The sequence below is a fragment of the Leguminivora glycinivorella genome, chromosome 23 (genome assembly GCF_023078275.1).
Source record: "Leguminivora glycinivorella isolate SPB_JAAS2020 chromosome 23, LegGlyc_1.1, whole genome shotgun sequence".
NCBI lineage: Eukaryota > Metazoa > Arthropoda > Insecta > Lepidoptera > Tortricidae > Leguminivora > Leguminivora glycinivorella.
Genome location: NC_062993.1, coordinates 10,626,952 through 10,647,687, shown reverse-complemented (window position 1 = coordinate 10,647,687; position 20,736 = coordinate 10,626,952). Strand labels below are relative to the sequence as shown.

Here is a 20,736-nt window from a genome sequence, read left to right as displayed (position 1 = left end):
TCTGAAGATATTTATTTTGTATCGATAATTGGGAAATGTGGCACACAAATAAGTATTTTCGATGCCTAGAGGCGTTACTAAACAGTTTCTTTCTTATTTGTTTCTCACGGCGCGAATGTTCTAGACCGAATCGGCCCTGTTTGGCACCAAGCATGCATGCCACCTATTTTTTTTAAGGGATATCATAGGTATTTAAAACCACAGAAACTGAGACTTACAAAATAAGTGTATTTGAATAAAATTGATACAATTTTAATACAAAATACATTCCTTGAGAATTCCATGTTTTTCGCCTTTCTTAAACTTCTCGTTTCTACAAGTACAAAAATAATTACTTCTCAAGACTTTTCTTAATTTCGCATAACTTGGACTAGGCAGAATAGTGTTTCTGTGCCATTTTTTTCAAAGTTGTCCACCCCGCTTTTTTTGTAACATGGGTATTTTTTACGCGATTAATACTCAGAATCGCGAGCTTTTTCAATCCTGATAGGAGAAAAAAAATGTCCCAAGATTTTCATACATTTTTTCGAACCTTCCATTCCATTACCGCCATACAAAATGTATGAAAAAATGGTAACGGAATGGAAAAAAACCTTGGGACGCTTTTTTTCTCCTATTAGAATTGAAATGAAGATAATAATTTCCAAATCCAAAAAAAAAAGTGGGGTGGACAACTTTGAAAAAAATGGCCCTTCTATTCGAAAATAAAACTTAAGTGCTAAAACATTTGAGATTCATGCAAAGTTTAAACTCCCAAATATAAAAATACAAAGGATGACCGTTACCGAGGCAGTCGGGTGGTCTAGAGGTAAGGACGTTATCCGTGTAAGCTGAAGATCCGGGTTCGTTTCCCGCCTAAGCCACAGATGGATTTGGTCACTTTTTATGGTGATAAATATCTATTATAGTTTATAAGAAAGAGAAGGAAGTTCTTCCATTCTATCCTTTAGCAATGGCAGCAGCTTGACCGACGACAGCTACCGCGGGGCCAGCTTTGATGATGCCGTCTCGTATGTTCTGTCCCACTCTTTCCTGTAACAAAAAATGAAACACAATTAGTCAAGTCAAAGGTAAGTCATAAAATACTCTAAGAACCGACATAAATACCTATGTCCCCGTGTGGTGACGGGTTAAGAATTTCCCCACTCCTTTTCCTCCCGTGGATGTCGTAGAAGTCGACTAAGGGATATTGACTCAATTGTGATTATAGCTACTGGGGAATTTTGCCTGCTTGCGGTACATTTTTTTTCCCCCTTCCCAATTTTTGATTGCCAAGGGCGGCATTGTCCTTAGTATTTTCAAGTTGCTCTCCCTACCCATTTTGGGAAGTACCTGCGTTAGTCATGATAAATGCAACCAAAATGTAGCTTATATGGGAATTTTACGACTACATTGCAGTTAAGTAGCAGTAAAATTGCAGTCTATCTGTATCTAAAGTTAATATTTCCTTAAACAGCACTGTATAAACTTTTTAAATTGTGATTTTAAACTAAACCGTAGTTTTAGAGCATCAAAAAGTAATCAAAATTCGATTAGATGACAGTTCAGTTTCAGATATTTGCTCGTTGTTAAACTTTTAAGTGAAAAGATGTTTAGCATAATTGGACATTTTAGACAAAATATACCATGACAAATATAGAGCAACAGAAGTCCTAAGGTTTTTTGCCTGCTGTATAAAAAATATTTCATATAATTGAAAAAGGCAACAAAGACAAAAAAATACATACCAATTTTTTAAACGGGTTCCACCGAGGGTTTGGCGCCCCTGACACCGCACTCAAAGCCATCACACAGGCGAACACGAAAAAGAAAACACGACCGAAGTTCATTTTGAATTTAGAATGTTCGAATTTCAAATTCTCTCGAACGTTGTGTTCTCTCGATTGACAAGTGAATGATGATCGAACACTGAATGCTCCTTATATTGCTAAACTGTTGCAAACTTAATTTTGCAGTAGGTAAATTAAACGCCAAGCTGTAATGGACTGTATTCCTTAGAGATACAGGGCAATTTAAGTTTGAGTAACGGCAAATGATAAATTGTTTTGCGGGGGTCAGCAAGACTGGGAACTACCGGACAGCTCGATTATAGTGATTCCCCTTTTCACCCTGTTTCGAGACAAAACGGACTGTGATGTTCTTGATTATGGGCCGGTTGCACCAAACTGTCTGGCACCGTTAAAGCGTTCGTTAAATTTTATTGTATGAGAAGTTCCATAGAAATCTTCTGAGTGACGATGATGTGTCTGTCAAATGTGGTTGGTGCAACTGGCCCTATGTCGAATAAAGACTGTCTGAATGAACTTTTATGATTGAGGGTGTTTAGCGATTCGTCAGAACTTGATCCAACTTGGCATAGACGTATACAAGTTTGGAAATATCGATGTTAGGGAAAAAGTAACATAATAACTTCAGCTTTGTAGAACTCATGTTGCGAAGTAGGAAGTTTCGAGTTCAATTCTTATAATTAAATTTGTAATTACGTTACAAGTGTTTTTGTTCTTGAGCTATTAATGGAGGTTTTGGATGAATCTATGTTATATATAAGTGCCATTTTTTTTTCTGAAACTCTGTCAAATAAATCATTCATGCATTGATTGACAGTAAGGTACCTAATGCAGCCAGCATCTACGGAACATTGCCGGAGGGGTATTTTTATTTCAGTTTAAAATTAGGATTTTTATTTTTAACATTATTGCTTGGCTAATTTAGTTTAAGTTTAATTTATAAATTATCGGCTTGAAGTTTAAAAATAGCGTTTATACTAAAACGATACTGTTCTAGATAAAGTGTCATAGCCGTCATAGGTCTTTGTTTATCAGTAAATAATAATGTATTAAATCCTACATTTATAACAGTTTCATGTCTCGTAATATGTACACATAATTGAGATCACAAATACCTATCAGAATTTAGGCAAAATAAATGTTATTATATAACTTTCAACCCCTAGGTGACATTAATAAATGGGATTACTATATTAAAATACTTATACCTACTTAATTTAAATAAATAATAAAATAAAATAGCCTTTATTTCACTATACCTTCATCCTGTGTTGCGTGCTAAACACTTACACCTAACCATATAAACACTTAACTGTGTAAAAGTGTATACTTAATTAAATATAGTTTGTTTCACTTTTTACTTTATTTTGGGATCCCCTTCTGGGTAAAGGCCTCCTAAAGTTTTTGCCATGTCTCTCGATCTTGAGCTAAATAATGCCATCCCATGCCGGCAGCACCTACTTAATTTAGAAAACCAAAATACTAAAACTAGAGTTATGCAGTAAGATTGCATTTCTGCAATGAAATAAATAATTAATAAACTTTTAACACCGTACTTTTATTAACCCCCGACGCAAAAACGACGGTATACGATCTGTCTGTCTGTCTGTCTGTCTGTCTGTCTGAACCGATTTAGATTTAGTTTTTTTTGTCTGAAAGCTGAGTTAGTCGGGAGTGTTCTTAGCCATATTTCATGAAAATCGGTCTACTGTGTCGCGGTCGGGGGCTTTTTCAAAATTTTAATTTTGTCGTTAGGTTAGGTTATAACTACCGCTTTGAATCACCGCTTACCTTCTGCTGAATAGGTATTCAATCTTGTACCCTGGAATATAAATGTTCGCGTAGTATGCTCTCTAAAGGGATATCTCACTGTCGACTTGTAAGCTATTTGAAAGCGAGTACAGTCAGCAACAAAGCTAAGAATATAGTTAAAGTGACAGAAATATAAAAGATGTATACATAACTTTATGGCATTAAGGTGTACATTAAGGTGTGTACTTATACATATTTTTGGCACTTTGTATTCACAGCGTGGTTGCTGAATGTACGACGTACGTCTAATTTCACAGGCCTGCGTGCGTAGCCAAATGGCATTTCTCCAACGCGAATCGAAAACGAAACGCCGCGAAAGGTAGTCTGGCTCTGTCGTGCCACCACGCAAGAGCGATAGAGATAGATATCTACGAGCGTTTCGTTTCGTGAGCGTTAGTCCGTTTTCACATTATCCGATCCGATATCGGATGTCGCAAGCTCGCAAGGATTTCAATGGAAAAAATCCAAGATGGCACCTGTAATGTATGGGATATCGGTCTTGCTTCCGATATCGGATCGGATAATGTGAAAAAGCACTCAGTGCCATTCGGCTACGTACCCAGGTATCCGGTTCAGATATCTCTCCAATATATATTATTATACATGATCCTTTCGACAAATAAATGCCTGCCTAGCCGAATGACAATCGTTGTCGCTAGACGCCGATCCATCGCGCTTTGTCGTGCCAATACGGAAGAGCGTGCGAGCAATAGAGATCACCAAAAGATATTACGGAAAACCAATTTGCATACCGACAAAAAATGTCAACAACCACCGCGACGTATAAGATATTCGAGGATAAGATTGCCGCAATACTGTGCGACTTGTCAAAGGCATTTGACGTCATTAGCCACGAATTGCTCCTGGAAAAATTGAAAATGTATGGAATCACAGGCACTGCCCATGAACTGTATACCTCATTCCTGTCAGACCGCAAGCAAGTCGTGAAATTACTCAATGACGGCAAGTCAATCCAGTCTGATGTGGGATGCATAAATATTGGTATTCCTCAGGGTTCGTCCCTCGGAAATACCTTGTTTTTGTTATTTGTGAACGACCTACCATCGAATATTGGAGCTGGCTTGCCTGTATTGTTTGCGGATGACACGAATGTATTAGTTGGTGCAAGTACTTATGACCAGTTGGCTTTAAAAATTAATGATGCTTGCCACCAATTGCAGGCATGGTTTTCAGCAAATGGTCTCTTACTCAATTTTTCTAAATCAAATATAATGTTATTTTCCGGTCGAAAGGTACAACCACCACCATGCATGGCTAATTTTCCGATGCCCGTGTGTGAACAGAGTAAGTTTTTAGGGTTCCTTATAGACAACACTCTGAATTGGAAGTGCCACGTTGACAATCTTTGTGATCGATTGGGTGGTGCGTCGTTTGCGTTGAGGAAGCTGAAGCCTCTTATCTCCGCAGAAGCCTTAAAGCAGGTGTACTTTGCGCATTTCCACTCTATCATGGCATACGAATCGCTGCTCTGGGGAAACTCATCAGATACAATAAGAGTCCTTATAATGCAGAAACGTGCGATACGTATACTTGCTGGAGTAAGAGACAGGCACCCTTGCAGAGAGCTCTTTATTTCTCAACGTATAATGACGCACTACGCACAATATATGTTTGATATACTGTTATTTGTTAGGCAAAACATATCTCAATTTGCTCGCGTTGCCTGTCCGGGCAAACAGCTTCGAGCTACAGGCCGTCTGAGAACAGTCCCCCGTCGCATGGCACTTTCAAGAAAGAACCCGCGTGTCATCGGCCCTATTTACTACGAACACTTGCCTGCCGATCTTAGGAATGAGCCATATGACGAAGCATTTAAGCGCAAATTGAGAAACCTTTTGTTAGATAACCCTCTGTACTCTGTAAATGAGTACATGCAATTGAATTTGTGATAGCATGTATTTAATTACACTGACTTCGGATTTTATTTCATTTCTTAATTTTATTGTGTTTTGTGTATTTCTATTTGTAAATGACGATCCTTATTGGGAGAAAATATTCATTTTATTATTTTCAATTTATAATGTAATTTTCGACGATCGTGATGAGAAGATAAACATAACTTTGGCATGTAACAAATTTATAGTGTAATTTTTATCATGAAATAAAGAAATCTAAATCTAAATCTAATCATACAATTCAGCGCTCAGCGCGAAATTTTGCACACGAGTTCTCATATCTTACTCTGCGCTCGCCCAGATTTCAACTTGGTGCTTGCACACTGAGAGAAATTTGCACTGTGAATTTAATAAGTTCGACTTGTTGCGGGTTTATCCGTTTGAAAAAAAAATATTTTAGTAAATGGAATAGGTACCTAAATCACAATATTGACGATACAAGTCGAATTTGTATGTTTAAAACAATATGTGTCGTGTTGCTTTTATAAAATCGACTTGTTGACTCAAATATATTGTTGATACAAGTGACAAGTAACTTGTTAGAATTTACTAGTTACACTTAACAAAATCTAAATTGTTGTTTGAACCAAAGAGCACGTAGGCGTTATTTTAAACAATAAACTTGTTGAACGAACATGAAAACTGGTTGTTTTTCTCTCAGTGCAACTCGCCCCCAGCCAATGATGACAGTGTCTTAGAACTGGAATGTGTTCAAGCTGACGGACGTTCCAGCTGTAGAATAAGGTCCCTGCCGAGAATTTCTCAATTTGCTACAGTATAAAAGAGTAAAATAAATTAATAAATTTAAAATGCGCATGAAACACCTTTTGTGGATGATGTATGTATTTCTTCAGCGTCTTACCAACGTGGTGAGACAAATGCAGTCATAATAATATGTATGTGAAAAAGCCATCTCTCTAAAAATCCACAATTTCAATATGATTATTTCCTTACCGCATTTTCTTGCGTACAATAATTTTACAGAAACGCATTACTTCCAGGTGTCTTAAGTGGTTCCTACTTTTCGCAGTCACGGCAATTGTAATCACGAGGCAACAGATTCCTTAATCCCTTGCCCATTTACATGGCGGGAAAACTCGCATAGTGATTTTAGTTATACTGCGGACTTGAGTTACAAGCTTACAAATCAGAACACTAATCAAATACCACAATGTAATGATAACTTGCATGTTCGTGAACCGTGTAAATAGGCCCTAGATGTGCCTTATGTGAGCTACTTTATGGCTGCATTTAGTGACAAAAATCATTTAACTAATAAATTTCTAATAGAAACTTCTCCATTAAAAATGTTGCTACATAATTCCAAATCAGGCTACATAATTTTATTATATTAATTTGTTATGATACCGTATAGTTTTTTAGGATGCCATTGAGATTTAGCAGGCAACATAATTTATACAGAGTGGGGCCTGTAACAAAGGCGAAGAATTGAACTCTAGGCTATTCTCCGGCCTTATTACTGATCAACATTTGTTCGGCGACTTTTAAAAATAACTTGTATTTTAATTTTTATCACCCTTGAAAGTTTTTTCTAATAGGTAACGTATTGCGAACTCTGTTAAGTCTAAAGTGTGACAGACAACGTCAATGACAACAATAATGGCGTACATTGAAGCTAATATATATTTTGTATGAAAAATTAAAAATTTAAAGACTTCATAATTTTTAAAAGTCACTGAACAAATGTTGATCAGTATAAGGAGAATAGCCTACAGTTCAATTCTTCGCCTTTGTTTCAGGCCTCACTCTGTATAACAGAAACCTTCGTACAGTTCGTACCTACAATATATTAGTACTCATGTTACTGGTTGAAGGAGCTATGTAGATACTAAGTAAGAACGCAGGAGTAAAGAACAATAATTTTATAAACAACATAGTATAATTAGATTTTAATAAAATTGATACAATTTTATAACAAACCATACAAATAAACAGTCAGACTATCTTTCTATTACAACATAATAAAAAGGGTAATTATTCCACAAAGCTTCTTATTAAATGTGTTTTGCATAGTTTAAAATTATGAGTATTGTTACGACTTCGATTTTACAAAATGGCGGTCCCATTCTATTAATATTAATTACAAATAAATAGTATTCTCACTCATCTTTATTCTAATTAAGGCCCCCGCTGACGATCAGTTCACTGGACGGCAACGGCCTAACAGGCCTAACAGCGTGCGTAGCCGAATGCACAAACGCTCACGAAACGAAACGCTCGTAGATAATATCTGCGTGCGTAGCCGAATGGCATTTCTCCGACGCGAAAAGAAAACGAAACGCCGCGAAAGGTTGTCTGTCTCTGTCGCGCCAATACGCAAGAGCGATAGAGATAGATATCTACGAGCCTTTCGTTTCGTGAGCGTTTATGCCATTCGGCTACGCACCTACGCGCTGGAATCTCTATCGCTCTTGCGTATTGGAGCCAGACTACCTTTCGCGGCGTTTCGTTTTCGTTACGCGTCGTAGAAATGCCATTCGGCTACGGGGCCAGTTGGTCAGCACAGTCGCTATTTATTTCCAACTGCTAGACCGTTGTTCTTTGTTTGACTGATCATCAGTGGGCTCATGTAGAAAAACACAGACAATTTATTATTATTCCTATCCTATAGGCCCCTTTAGGAAAGGACACAATTTGACAGGTTGAACGCCATTTTTGTTATCCTTTAGCAATGGTGGCAGCTTCACCGACAACAGCTACCGCGGGACCAGCTTTGATGATGCCGTCTCGGATGTTTTGTCCCACTCTTTCCTGTGACAAAAAATGAGATAGATTAGTATTTTTATACATTTTACAAACTTTACCTTCTGTGGTACCTAACCGGTAACTTTACCATTCTCAGGTAAGGTTGGGAAGTTAGGGTCTCCCCAAACATATCGACAGGCTTTCGCTGACCAAACGTAGCTCGTAAAGTATGAACATTAAATAATATTTCCAGAAGCAATATTAAAACTGAGATTGGAAAGTTCATCGTAATTTTAGATTAAGACTCTTAAACTACGCTTGACCTCTTAGTTCAATATTGAAAGTAATAAAAGTTCGATTAGATTTAGGTGAACAGTTTAATTAAAGAAGATTATTCCATTTTCATCCAAATGCAAAGCTCTTTGGAAATGTATACTTTTCTAGGTGATCGGTATGATCTTGTAGTTAACAACTTTAAGAATAAAATAAACTTTACTTATCCTAGTTTTAACGCACAAGCATTAAAGAAGAACGTGATATTTACTAGGTATACTTATATATATAAGCTACTCTATAATGAACTTTAACAAAATAAATTTTGTAGTTACAAGTATACATACCAATTTTTTAAACGGATTCCACCTAGGGTTGGGCGCCCCTGACACCGCACTCAAGGCCAACACACAGGCGAACACGAAAAACAAAATACGACCGAAATTCATTTTGAATTTAGAATCTTCGATTTTCAAATTTTTTCGAACGTTGCGTCCTCACGATTGACAAGTGAATGATGATCGAATACTTTAACGTTCGTTATATTGGTAGATGATAACAATTTGTTTTTGCAGTCATCAAACTCAATGACAAGCTGAATTGAATGCTATTCGCTGGTGATAAGGCGCAGCGTATATTTTTGTAATGGTAAATGGTATGAACTTCAGTACGGGTCAAAACAGGGAACTACCGAAGAGCTCGATTAGAGTGATTCCCCTTTTTGTAACTGTTATGTTTTTGCAATTTTACAAATAAAAAAAAAAGATAATATAAAACGAATACAATTTTATTGGCCTTAGCGTATTGTGTTTATTTGTGACGTTCATATTGAGTTTTATTTATTTATTTTGAGTTGTTTTCTCTCAGAAGATGATTTAACCAATATGTTTCTATATTATTTTAGAATAGATACTTACGATAGGTTTAAGTTTACTCTTTTTTGCAGAACACACAGTTTAAGAGATTTAGAACTTCATAAACAATTACTAAATTAATTTGGGCAGAAATGTGATTTGGCCGCCAATTTATTTTAAAAAATACTACAGAAATTGTATCATTCAAATGTTATGTTACACTTTGTGTAAATAGATATTTAGTAAATGAAATGAAATGAAATTAAATTAAATGAAATTAAATGAAATTAAATGAAATTAAATGAAATGATTTATTGTCAGACCACAGGTAAAAAATATAAAAGATGTCAAAAATAATGATAATCGTATCTTTTCCGCAGTCTACCATTTCTGGTGTACAATATTTTGGGGCATGCAAAGCATGCAATAAAAACTATTTAAAATATATACACAGTCACAAAAAGCTAAGCAAACAATATGAAAAACAGGTACCTACTTCAGAATATGTCAAAGTTATTGTTATTATTATGTCAAATCGTAAATGTGCAATAATTACTTAAATATTTATTTATAATTGTCCATTGTTATTTAAAAAGTCAAGTGGGGAATAGAACATTTTATTCAAAAGCCATTTGTGAAGCACTTTCTTAAATTTTATTTATTTATTTAAACTTTATTGCACAAATAAAACAAAAATGTACAAATGGCGAACTTAATGCCTAATGGCATTCTCTACCAGTCAACCATCGGGTCAAACAGAGACATGTAAAAATGGTGCAAGGAGAAAGAAAAATGACAATGACAATTATCGAAAACAACTGATTAACTTCATAAAATACTAATAATAATTAATATAATTTTCCTTCCTTGAGGTCCTTAAATACGTCTGGAATATTATTATAAATTTTGATTGACATGGAGAAAATGCTATTTTTGTAAAAACTTGACTTTTTCTCAAATTACGATGGAATCTATCATTCCTTTGTCCGGTAAATCACATTTTAAGTCTTGTCTACCGGCATAAATAAGAGAGGATTTCTGTACCTTGTCGCTTTTAATCGTTTGACAATTTCGTATGACATTTCAAACAAGACATTAATGTGACAAGGTACCTATATAAATCATCACATATTTATGCCGGTGACTATCCCTATTCACCCCGGTATCCCTATTCACCCCATTTGACTACAGTTTATAAAATATACCTACTTCAGCAGAGAAATATTTATACTCGTACGTAAATCCAATAACATTGGGTTAACACGTTCACTGCGTTACGGGGGTTTTTGAACCCCGTACGCTGTCATCACTCAGTGCGGGTGAGAAAAATCGTGTTCACTCCGCTGGTGCGGAAGCTGTATTTTGGTCATTTTTACAATTACGAAAATGACATATTTTAATTATATACAGGGTCTCAGGAACCCCGTACCGACCAGGGGACAAAAATTAACTTCTAGTGCGATACGGGTCTCCGCGAACCCCGTAAAAGAATTTGCTGGCCCGTACGGGGTTGTGGGCACAGTATCGCTAGTGTAGTGCTTACTGAAATACTTGTAAGTTATCGGCGAATTAAAAATGAAGCGCTCGAACCACACGTTAGAACTACTATATTCCAAAAACAAAGGTTATCCCACACAATAAACGTCAAAATCACCACAAATTGACATCTAATTGCAGGCAGGTAATTAAATATATGTTTTTAATATGTAAAAACGGACTTACAAATTAGCATTAAAACTGCGTAATTTCGAGTTCACGGGCCGCAATTGATAACCTTGTGTTGTTAGTTCAGAGTTTAAGAGGACAAAGGAGATAAGAGGAAGTCCCGATGTGGTTAAATACCTTTTGGAATTAATAATAAAGTTAAAAAGGTCTAATGATTGATTTTGAAACAATATTATAAGACCAATTGGCACTAAAAACGTTTCTTATGGGATTTTAATAAAATTGTGTAATTTCAAAATGTTTATTTTGCTGAAAGAGTTTTTTACAATTAGTATACATATAAGAATAAATAAATAAATAAATAAATATTATAGGACATTCTTACACAGATTGACTGAGCCCCGCCTGAGCTCAAGATGGCTTGTGGTGCAGGTACTCAGACAACGATATATATAATATGCAAATACTTTTATATACATAGAAAACATCCATGACTCAGGAACAAATATCTGTGCTCATCACACTAATAAATGCCCTTACCGGGATTCAAACCCAGGACCGCGGCGTAGCAGGCAGGGTCACTACGCGCTAGGCCAGACAGGTCGTCGTATTAAAATAATACGCAATAAAATATAAAAATACAAAACATATAAACACATTATAAAAAACCTAACCTAGGGTGCCGCCAGCAGCGGGGCAGGGCCCAAGCTGCCGGTGGTTAGGGCTGCAGAGAGAGGAACCGTTGGACTATCAACGCCGTGTCCAAGATCACCGCCTTCTGCATCTGGCCCTTGAACCAGCCACCTAGCGAGAGTCTCTTGAGATGTTGGTCGAGACAAAAAGAGTTTATTATTAAGTATTCAATATTTTTTTACACGTTCATAATCAACATCAGTCTATCGCAGTCCACTGGACATGCACATCTCGGACACTGGCGATCAAATATATGAAAGAGGCGCGTTCCTAGCACACATTCTAAGCTCGTGTAGGTGAACGCGTACAGTCAACCACCATGTCAAAGTGACAAGCAGTAAGAGATTTCTTACAATCTGATTTATAACGTCACTATGACATAGTTCTACAGTGGCCTAGGGTTCCAATTGGTTGACTGTACCATGCTTGTATGAGTGAGAAATGACAGCTCGACTGTTCGCGTTTTTGACAGGCGGTAACTGTGAGGTAACCGAGCGGGGGTGGGCGGCACTTTCAACGGGGAGCGGGAGTGGCCATACTGTACGATAGTATACTCTTTATTATACTGTGACATAGGCATACATGCTCAATGAGCTAACAATTGCGACACGTGCGCCGACGGCTTGTCTGCTCTATAGTATTATATTATGCTCTGTCGGCGTAGCCGAATGGCAATCGTCGACGCCAAACGCCGACAGAAATGCAGTTTGACTCTGTTACGCCAATACGCAAGAGCGATAGAGATAGATAGCAACGAAACAGATATTTACGTGAACGTTTATGCATTTGGCTACGTCTTTAAACTACCTAGACGAATGTACCCCTAATATTTTTGTTATACCTTGTGTATAGAAATCGTTCAAATCTTAATTAGCTACTTAGCTAGAATCAAGTCATTAGCAGTAAAATTTTAATTACGTAGCATAATTATGAAAAATCCAATTAAAGGTCATAAAATAATTACTTTTAACCATAAGAAGTCAATTCTAAGATTAAAAACAGCTCTCATAATGTTTCAAAGTCTAAAATTATTATTATGTGTTACACCGTGTATAATAAGTAAGTTTTAACAATATTAAAATAATAGTAATTACAATACAAGTGCGGAATAGAGAAAGTTCGAGACTCTGTCCGTCTGTTTGTCTGCTTTTTCTAGTGTTTATCTCTCCAATATCATCCGTGGATCTGCCCGAAGACTTAAAGAAGGTGAAACAGACCAACAATCACACGGCCAAAGACGACACGTCAAGCCACTGCATGGAGGAGTTCATGCACTGCCTCAATCCTCACACGTAAGTATATAACAGTAAGTAAAAAGAGTATCATAGTAACACCACAGAATATATAATAGTACAAGTACAGAAGGCTCACTCCTTTGATGTTCACAAGAATTGCTTCGAGAAAAGGATGGTACGACAGTGCCTCTTTTTGCTCGACTTGGCGGGAGCACTGCCGTGCCCCAGATAAAGGCAGGATGTCTGCATAGACAAATTAGACAATAGATGGTCCCCATAATTTACTCTTTAAAATCCTTTAGTACCGTTTCGTAACTAAAAATTGGTAACCAGCTTCGAAACGGAAAAAAACCCAATTCGTAACTGGCTTCAAATTGGGACTTTTCCATAACCGATTTGTAACCACGTTTGGTAACCGGCTTCCAAACGGGAAAAAATATCCCGTTACAAAATACATGATTTATTCAAATAATGCTGACATTGAGTATATTTTTAGGGTTCCGTAGTCAACTAGGTTGACTAGGAACCCTTATATAAGTAGTTTCGCTCTGTCCGTCTGTCCATGTGTCGTCCTAACTTCGATTTGATAGAAACTCCGATCAGTAACTCGGGCCCAATACGTAACCAGCTACAAACAGGGATTTTTGTATTCCCGTTCTGTAGTCAGTTACAACTTAGTTACCAAACGGTACCATGCTGGCCCCATTGGTACCCTTTGGTTACCGTTTGGTAGAATCAAGATTCCCGGTTTGTAGCCAGTTACAAAACTTAGTTACCAAACGGTACTACTCTGGCCCAATACGTAACCGGCTACAAAATGGGAATCAAGATTCCCGGTTTGTAGCCGGTTACGAAATGTTGGCTACCAAACGGTACTAAACCTTTAAAATTACTAAGCTCCTTATATTACAATGATAATTAATATAATTTTATTGTTTTAAAATATATTTTTCAGTACAGATGGTGTGTTTTTTACGCACTAGTGCGAGAAGTGGTTCATTATATGCCAGGTCGAAACTTCGGAGGCTCATCTGTACTGAAAAACGTCGTACGATATACGGGCGGAAAAGAAGTTCGAAACGAGTGGCGATAAATTAAAACACGACCGAAGGGAGTGTTTTAAATCGACACGAGTTACGAATTTGTATCGTACTTTTTTACGCACTTGTATCGTAATGTACTATTTACAGAATTTCGCCAGTTTGTGCACTCAACTCCCTGACCGATACAAAACATCCTTTTCAAAGTATATGCGAAATGATACACGAAAACTGTCGCAGCAAGGCAGGTGAGTAGGGTTCGCGTTTTTTAACCCCCGACCCCCGACGCAAAAACGAAGGGGTGTTATAAGTTTGACGTGTCTGTCTGTGTGTTTGTCTGTCTGTCTGTCTGTCTGTCTGTCTGTTTGTCTGTCTGTCTGTGTGTGTGTCTGTTTGTGGCATCGTAGCTCCCGAACGGATGAACCGATTTAGATTTAGTTTGTTTTTGTCTGAAAGCTGAGTTAGTCGGGAGTGTTCTTAGCCATGTTTCATGAAAATCGATCTACTATGTTTTTCAAAATTTTAATTTTGTGGTTAGGTTATTATACGTAGTTTGTTATTTAGTTTTATTTTTTATTGTTTATTTATTTATTTATTTAATCTTTACTGTACACAAAGGAAGGAACAGTTATAGTACACTTAATGCCAAACAGCATTCTCTAAATCTCTACCAGTAAGGTATAAGGCCGGCAACGCACCTCCAACACCTCTGGTGTTTCGGGTGTTCATGGGCGGCAGTGCTCGCTTACCATCAGGCGACCTGTCTGCTCGTTTGCCTCCTATCCCAAAAAAAGTCAACCTTTAAGCAAAGCAGAGATATTGTGGGGGGTGGAACCAAAATTTTACACAGGTACATCAGAAGTTACATAATAAATATACAGAAACCTATATAAAATATACAGTTACAAAAATACATGCATAATATAATAATTTTTAAGAAAAAAGCCGCCGCCTTTGGGGTTCTGGTGAAAGCTACTTGCGAATGTTGGATTATGTAGAAATATATAGAATGTAGGTATGTTTTAAAACTACTTTTAATGCTTTAATTATTTGATGGCAACACAAATGAAAATACGTTACATACCGTTAAGGTTTGAGGAGTTTCCTCAATTCCTCATGAATCCGATTATAAGACATCGAAGCTTGACAAAATTTGACTTGAAACTCAATATGCTTAACAAACATAACAAATCTCATAACAAATAAATGTCACTGTTCTGAACTTAAATGCATGCTGTTCTTATAAAAATCCAAAGTCACTATAAGTGTGCCGTTCAGATTTAAGGAGTTCCGTTCTGATCTTCATCAGCAGTTCCACTGCACCAAAAGTCACTGTTCTTGACGTAAGTGCATGCTGTTCTTATAAAAATACCAAAGTCACTGTAAGTGTGCCGTTCAGATTTGAGGAGTTCGGTTCTGACCATCATCAGCAGTTCCACTGCACCAAATGTCACTGTTCCGGACGTAAGTGCATGCTGTTCTTATAAAAATACCCAAAAGTCACTATAAATGTGCCGTTCAGATTCAGTTCGGTTCTGACCATCATCAGCAGTTCCACTGCACCAAATGTCACTGTTCCGTACGTAAATGCAATCTGTTCCTTTAAATACACAAAAATCACCATATGTATGCCTTTCAAATTTGAGAAGTTCCCTCGATTTCATCAGAACTGGGTTCTGAGAAAAATGGGATCAATTTGTATGCATATACATTCAAAAAAAAAATTCAAAATCGGTCCAGTAACGACGGAGATATCGTGGAACAAACATAAAAAAAAACATACAGACGAATTGAGAACCACCTTCCTTGAGAGATTTAAGGCGGCGGTTAAAAACAACTAGGAATTCTTCTCCTCTTGTTTAAAACTTTATTGCACAGAAAAAATATACACTTCCAAAAGGCTTACTTAATGCTACATGGCATTCTCAACCAGTCAACCTTTAGGCCAAACAAGGAAGAAGAAAAAAGGTGCGGGGGTAGAAATGGAGAGATAAAGAAGAAGAAAGATGGAGGGAGAGATGCGATTTTAATGCTACTGCTAAAGTTTTTTTTTTTTATTTCAGAACAATGGCATTATTTAAGTGACAATATGGCAACTTGCAATGGAACTATAGGCAACTTTACAATACTTACACTTAGGAAGGAATGATGTCACAGTGTCCATGATTATCTTATTATTATAAATAAAATTATGAGTCGTTGAAGTTTTATTGTTTTTATATACTTTCCCGACATTAGCATTTGGTCCGCTTTTCCTGACAACAACGAACTGATTAGGAATTGTATACACTGTGTTTTTTCCGTTACATTAAAGCGAATATTCTGTGTTACAACATTTTAATTTGCGTAACAAATAATGTCTTAACTCTCTATATATTGCGCTTATCCATACTAATATTGTAAATGGGAAAGTGTGTGATTCTGTTTGTTTGTTCGTCTTTCACGGCAAAACGGTGATTTTTTAAGTGGAGATAGCTGAAGGGATGGAGAGGGATTATAGGCTGCATTTTGTTTCTTTCTAACCCTCCACTTCCGTAAAGGGGGGAGGGAGATTTTATGAAACATTCCGCACTTCAGTTATAAAGTTTATTTAATTACTGAACAACAATAATTACTTGACACTAACATTAATGTTATTCTTAAAGTTCTCTCAAAGTTATTCATTCATTGTGTGTGAAAAGCGGTTTACCAGTTATCTTCTTATAATGAGCCTAATAACGTTTTGTCGAATTTAACGGTTAGCAAAAAAACACGGTGTATAAAATATGAGTCGAATCTGTCAATGACGAAGTATTTGTTTGAAGAAACATCGCTTTAGACACACAAACACGTTCCCTGTGTAACCGACAACCAGAAATTGACTCCTCACGTGCATTTTTATTTTTTTGTAAATTAACTCGGAACTGTATTATATTGTTATATTTATACACAAATACATCTTTTATGACGACCGTTTTCCCTATTTTCCCATTTTTTCGAGTGACCCACGTCATGTGATGCACACACGTATAGGCTTCTAAACTAGTGCCCACAATTGATGCATGCACGTACTATCTCATTGCTGAGTGCATCACTCCTATATTTATATACATATTTTTAAGTAATTTGACGTTCTTTTTGTTTTTATATATGTGGCCTACGTTTGTTTAAGCTATTTTTAACACGCTTTTATTAGGTCGTCGTGTATGTAACTATGTATGTAATGGAATCTAAGGAAGCTAATTTAACCATCTTCCAGGAGTCGTAGCGTAATGAAAATTGGCAGCTATATGTAGTTCCGATGACAATACAATAATATGGTACTGTTGAGCTGATCTGATGATGGAGTCGGAAGATATTAACTGGAACTACATGATGGAACATCGTATCATAGCCGTTTTTGGGTTTCTTAGAAAAGTCTTGTAATGAACTTTGACTACAATTGGGTTTCAAGGTCTGATGATGAAGCCGAAAGATATGAACTGGAACTACATGATGGAACATCGTATCATAGCTGTTTTTGGGTTTCTTAGAAAAGTCTTGTAATGAACTTTGACTACGATTAGGTTTCATGGTCTGATGATGGAGCCGGAAGATATGAACTGGAACTACATGATGGAACATCGTATCATAGCTGTTTTTGGGCTTCTTAAAAAAGTCTTGTTATGAACTTTGACTACGATTAGGTTTCAAGGTCTGATGATGGAGCCGGAAGATATGAACTGGAACTACATGATGGAACATCGTATCATAGCTGTTTTTGGGCTTCTTAGAAAAGTCTTGTAATGAACTATGACTACGATTAGGTTTCAAGGCCTGATGATGGTGCCGGAAGATAAGAACAGAAAAAACCGGCCAAGTGCGAGTCGGACTCGCCCACCGAGGGTTCCGTACCTACAAAACTATTAGGTACTTTTACGTTACTCACATAAGTCTAAAGACTGGGCTAGGCTAGAAGTATAGGTTCTCTAATGAGCATAATTGTGTTTAGCGCCATCTCTCGACGAATTCGCGAACTAATTAGCACAGCTTGCGTGAGGTCTTTTATAATGTTAACCAAATTCAACATTTTTTATTTTATTTTAAAGTAGGTGTTTTATGTAAAATTTCGTAGCTATAAATTTTAACACCTTTATTCATAAACGTAGACTAAAGTTATCCAGCCAATAAAGTTCGTTTATCCCTTTCTATCACACCAATACGTCGGAAAGGGACAACCGAACTTTATCGGCTTGATAACTTAGTGTACGTTTATGAATAACGGGGTGAGTATTACCGTACTGTAAAAATGTAATGTATAGTTGTATACGGATTAATGAATTTAATATAGATAGGTAATTATTGATATGTGGCAAAACGAAGGAAATTGTTTACACCTTCGCAATAAGTATCTAATGATATTTTTTTAATTTACCATGTTACTTCACGTACCTACTTAGGTACTTATTTTAAAAACTCTGAAAATGTCTATTGAGTTTCTGTCGCAGACCACCATGTGGCTTCTGCATATTCTGCGCTGTGATAGAGTTGCCATAGTAGGTATGTATACCTATATTGTATAATAGGCAATAAGAGGCAAAAAACATATTGTGCTAAAATATTTAAAATACCTACAGTCATTTCCGAAACGTGTGAATTCATGTCAATACTTTCTTTTATCAGTATTACACGGAGTAGGTAAACGTTTCGTGGCAGCGGCAGCGCACACTGCAGAGAGCGCACGTGGACACCGGCGCGGCGCCACAGAATATATAATAGCACAAGTAAAGAAGGCCCACTGCTTTGATGTTTCCGAAATGTCGCCTTTTTAAATACCTACAACATTCTTACAAAGAAACGAGCCGCACGTGCGCGGCGTCCGGTGATAGGGTTACCAATGGATCCAAACGAATTAATACTCACATTAAATGTTATATTATTATATTCAAGTCTTGAGTACTTTCTAGGTATATACGCTGTATTTATATATTTTTGTTCAAGGTTCCAACATCACAAGCCTTATTGAACTTTTCCGTGGGACTTAATCAGTAGTAGATCTGTATAAGAATATCTTTTGGTATTTATTTTATTCAATATGTCTATTTAATTAAGTATTATTAGCCATTCCACCCGCGGACATCGCTTAAAAAACCTCGCGACGTAAAGTAACAATAGAAAGTGCGAACGTGCATTCCGTGAGAATGTGCGCCACCCCTGAGTAGGCCGCGAACTCGCGGCCACAGCTCGCGGCCGCCAGGATATACTTGTAGCGCGGCGATAGGATAGCGGAGTGAGCCGCCCTGGCGGCGCCAGCGGCGCGTCTGTGTGCGTGAGCTAGGTATGCATACAACTACAACTGCTGTAGGCACCGCCCCCCCCTCAGCGCGTCCTCTGCGGCGCGGCGATAATCACCTAGCCCTAAGGCCCTGGTTTCTCTGGCCCGTCACACGCGCCCGGCGGCGTTTGGAATGTTTGGATGTGAGCCGCATGTGCCGCTGTGCCACACGCTGTCGGTCGCGGGTGCGTGGGTTTTCTGATCCTTGGTCACCCGTCGTCGGCGACGGAACTCAGAAGCTCTGGTAGACTGATTTTTGAACTGTTGTGTTGTGCTCTGATCAAAATGAATGCAAAAATACTTACATTGTAATTCTTAGAGGAAGAAGATTATACGCGACTTAATCCGTTTCCATATAAATATTGATATTTCCCAAAAAAAGAGACAGTCAAACGATATTTTTGTATGAAACCGGCAAAAAGAAAGTGAAATTTTTAACTTGGTACTCAAACACTTTCATTGTAGTAAAGAAAAATTTACATCATATATTCGATTAAGTATATCGAAAACAGTTCACAGAAGTACAATTCATCCAATGAATTACTATGTACTAAGTTACTAACATACTAGAAATTACACCCCAAACAAAGTCTGTGCTCCGGCCGGCAGCGCGCGGCGCATGCGTGGGGAGGTACCGTGTCATAGAGTAAACTGTGCGTTTTCACATTATCCGATCCGATATCGGATGTCGGACTGATATCCCATACATTACAGGCGCCATCTTGGATTTTTTCTATTGAAATCCTTCCGACATCCGATATCGGATCGGATAATGTGAAAACGGCCTAAGACTTGACCAAGACCTGATCAACACCAGCGGCAACAGGAAGCTTTAACGTATGACACAAGTTTTTGTTAATTTATTTATCTTGTTAGTTTTTGTTAATTAATTTATTTATTTAATTGTCTTGTTATATTTAACGTAGGCTATGCTAGACATGTTTACTAATGATAAGCAAGTAATAATAATATAGTTACCCGTTTTAATGTTCTCTCTTCTTTATTACTAAATGTTATTTACTGTATTTCACTTTTAAGTTTTATTGTGTTTCTCTTCCTTTTCCGTGTCGTGGCATCCACCTCTGCATGTTTAATAGTTTTTCATGTACTAGTAGCTATTTTTCGTTATATGTTCTGTAACGTTATACGTTACATGAAACTATTATCACTCAAATAAATAAAATCATAAATAAATGTACCTCTTAAAACTATATATTTTACAAGCTAATACTTATAACTATTTACAATATACATCTATTTTAAACAAACAAAGTGCAACAGTGTTCGTCGGCGCCGTTTTAGCGCTCCCAGAATAATATCGCGTGCAACATTTTAGCGCCCCGGCAACTAGTCCTTTTGTTTGTCACATCTGGTGACACCTATATCACAGCGGCGCTTAGCCGCGCGACCATTTCCGATCTTCATTCGATACAGAACGCACGGCACATTAATATCGGTCTTT

At 37.1% G+C, this 20,736-nt stretch overlaps 3 protein-coding genes across 3 annotated transcripts; 1 reads left to right on the top strand and 2 right to left on the bottom strand.

Annotated features, from left to right (window-relative positions):
* Nucleotides 1–881: 881 nt before the first annotated feature.
* LOC125238372 (cecropin-like) lies at nucleotides 882–1,900 on the bottom strand. The gene is made up of 2 exons (XM_048145679.1): nucleotides 1,728–1,900; nucleotides 882–1,032 (listed from the first exon to the last, which is right to left on the bottom strand). Exons 1-2 carry the CDS (start codon nucleotides 1,827–1,829, stop codon nucleotides 940–942), a joined length of 195 nt encoding a protein of 64 aa, XP_048001636.1. The 5' UTR covers nucleotides 1,830–1,900; the 3' UTR covers nucleotides 882–939.
* A 6,176-nt stretch (nucleotides 1,901–8,076) lies between these two features.
* Nucleotides 8,077–9,014, bottom strand: LOC125238371 (cecropin-like). Its single transcript, XM_048145678.1, has 2 exons — nucleotides 8,842–9,014; nucleotides 8,077–8,287 (listed from the first exon to the last, which is right to left on the bottom strand). The coding sequence occupies exons 1-2, from the start codon at nucleotides 8,941–8,943 to the stop codon at nucleotides 8,195–8,197; spliced, it is 195 nt and encodes a 64-aa protein (XP_048001635.1). The 5' UTR covers nucleotides 8,944–9,014; the 3' UTR covers nucleotides 8,077–8,194.
* Nucleotides 9,015–12,685: 3,671 nt separating this feature from the next.
* On the top strand, nucleotides 12,686–16,179 carry LOC125238259. The gene is made up of 4 exons (XM_048145535.1): nucleotides 12,686–12,765; nucleotides 12,863–12,998; nucleotides 14,132–14,229; nucleotides 16,045–16,179. The coding sequence occupies exons 1-4, from the start codon at nucleotides 12,717–12,719 to the stop codon at nucleotides 16,128–16,130; spliced, it is 369 nt and encodes a 122-aa protein (XP_048001492.1). The 5' UTR covers nucleotides 12,686–12,716; the 3' UTR covers nucleotides 16,131–16,179.
* Nucleotides 16,180–20,736: the final 4,557 nt, after the last annotated feature.

Excerpts from the sequence above, each read along its gene's own strand:
- LOC125238372 (XM_048145679.1), bottom strand. The coding sequence starts at position 1,829 with ATGAACTTCGGTCGTGTTTTCTTTTTCGTGTTCGCCTGTGTGATGGCT. Across the intron at positions 1,033-1,727 it reads GGAACCCGTTTAAAAAATTG|GAAAGAGTGGGACAGAACAT; the intron begins GTATGTATTTTT and ends TTTTTGTTACAG.
- LOC125238259 (XM_048145535.1), top strand. The coding sequence starts at position 12,717 with ATGTTTCAAAGTCTAAAATTATTATTATGTGTTACACCGTGTATAATA. Across the intron at positions 12,999-14,131 it reads CACTGCCTCAATCCTCACAC|AATTTCGCCAGTTTGTGCAC; the intron begins GTAAGTATATAA and ends TACTATTTACAG. Across the intron at positions 14,230-16,044 it reads AAACTGTCGCAGCAAGGCAG|AACAATGGCATTATTTAAGT; the intron begins GTGAGTAGGGTT and ends TTTTTATTTCAG.
- LOC125238371 (XM_048145678.1), bottom strand. The coding sequence starts at position 8,943 with ATGAATTTCGGTCGTATTTTGTTTTTCGTGTTCGCCTGTGTGTTGGCC. Across the intron at positions 8,288-8,841 it reads GGAATCCGTTTAAAAAATTG|GAAAGAGTGGGACAAAACAT; the intron begins GTATGTATACTT and ends TTTTTGTCACAG.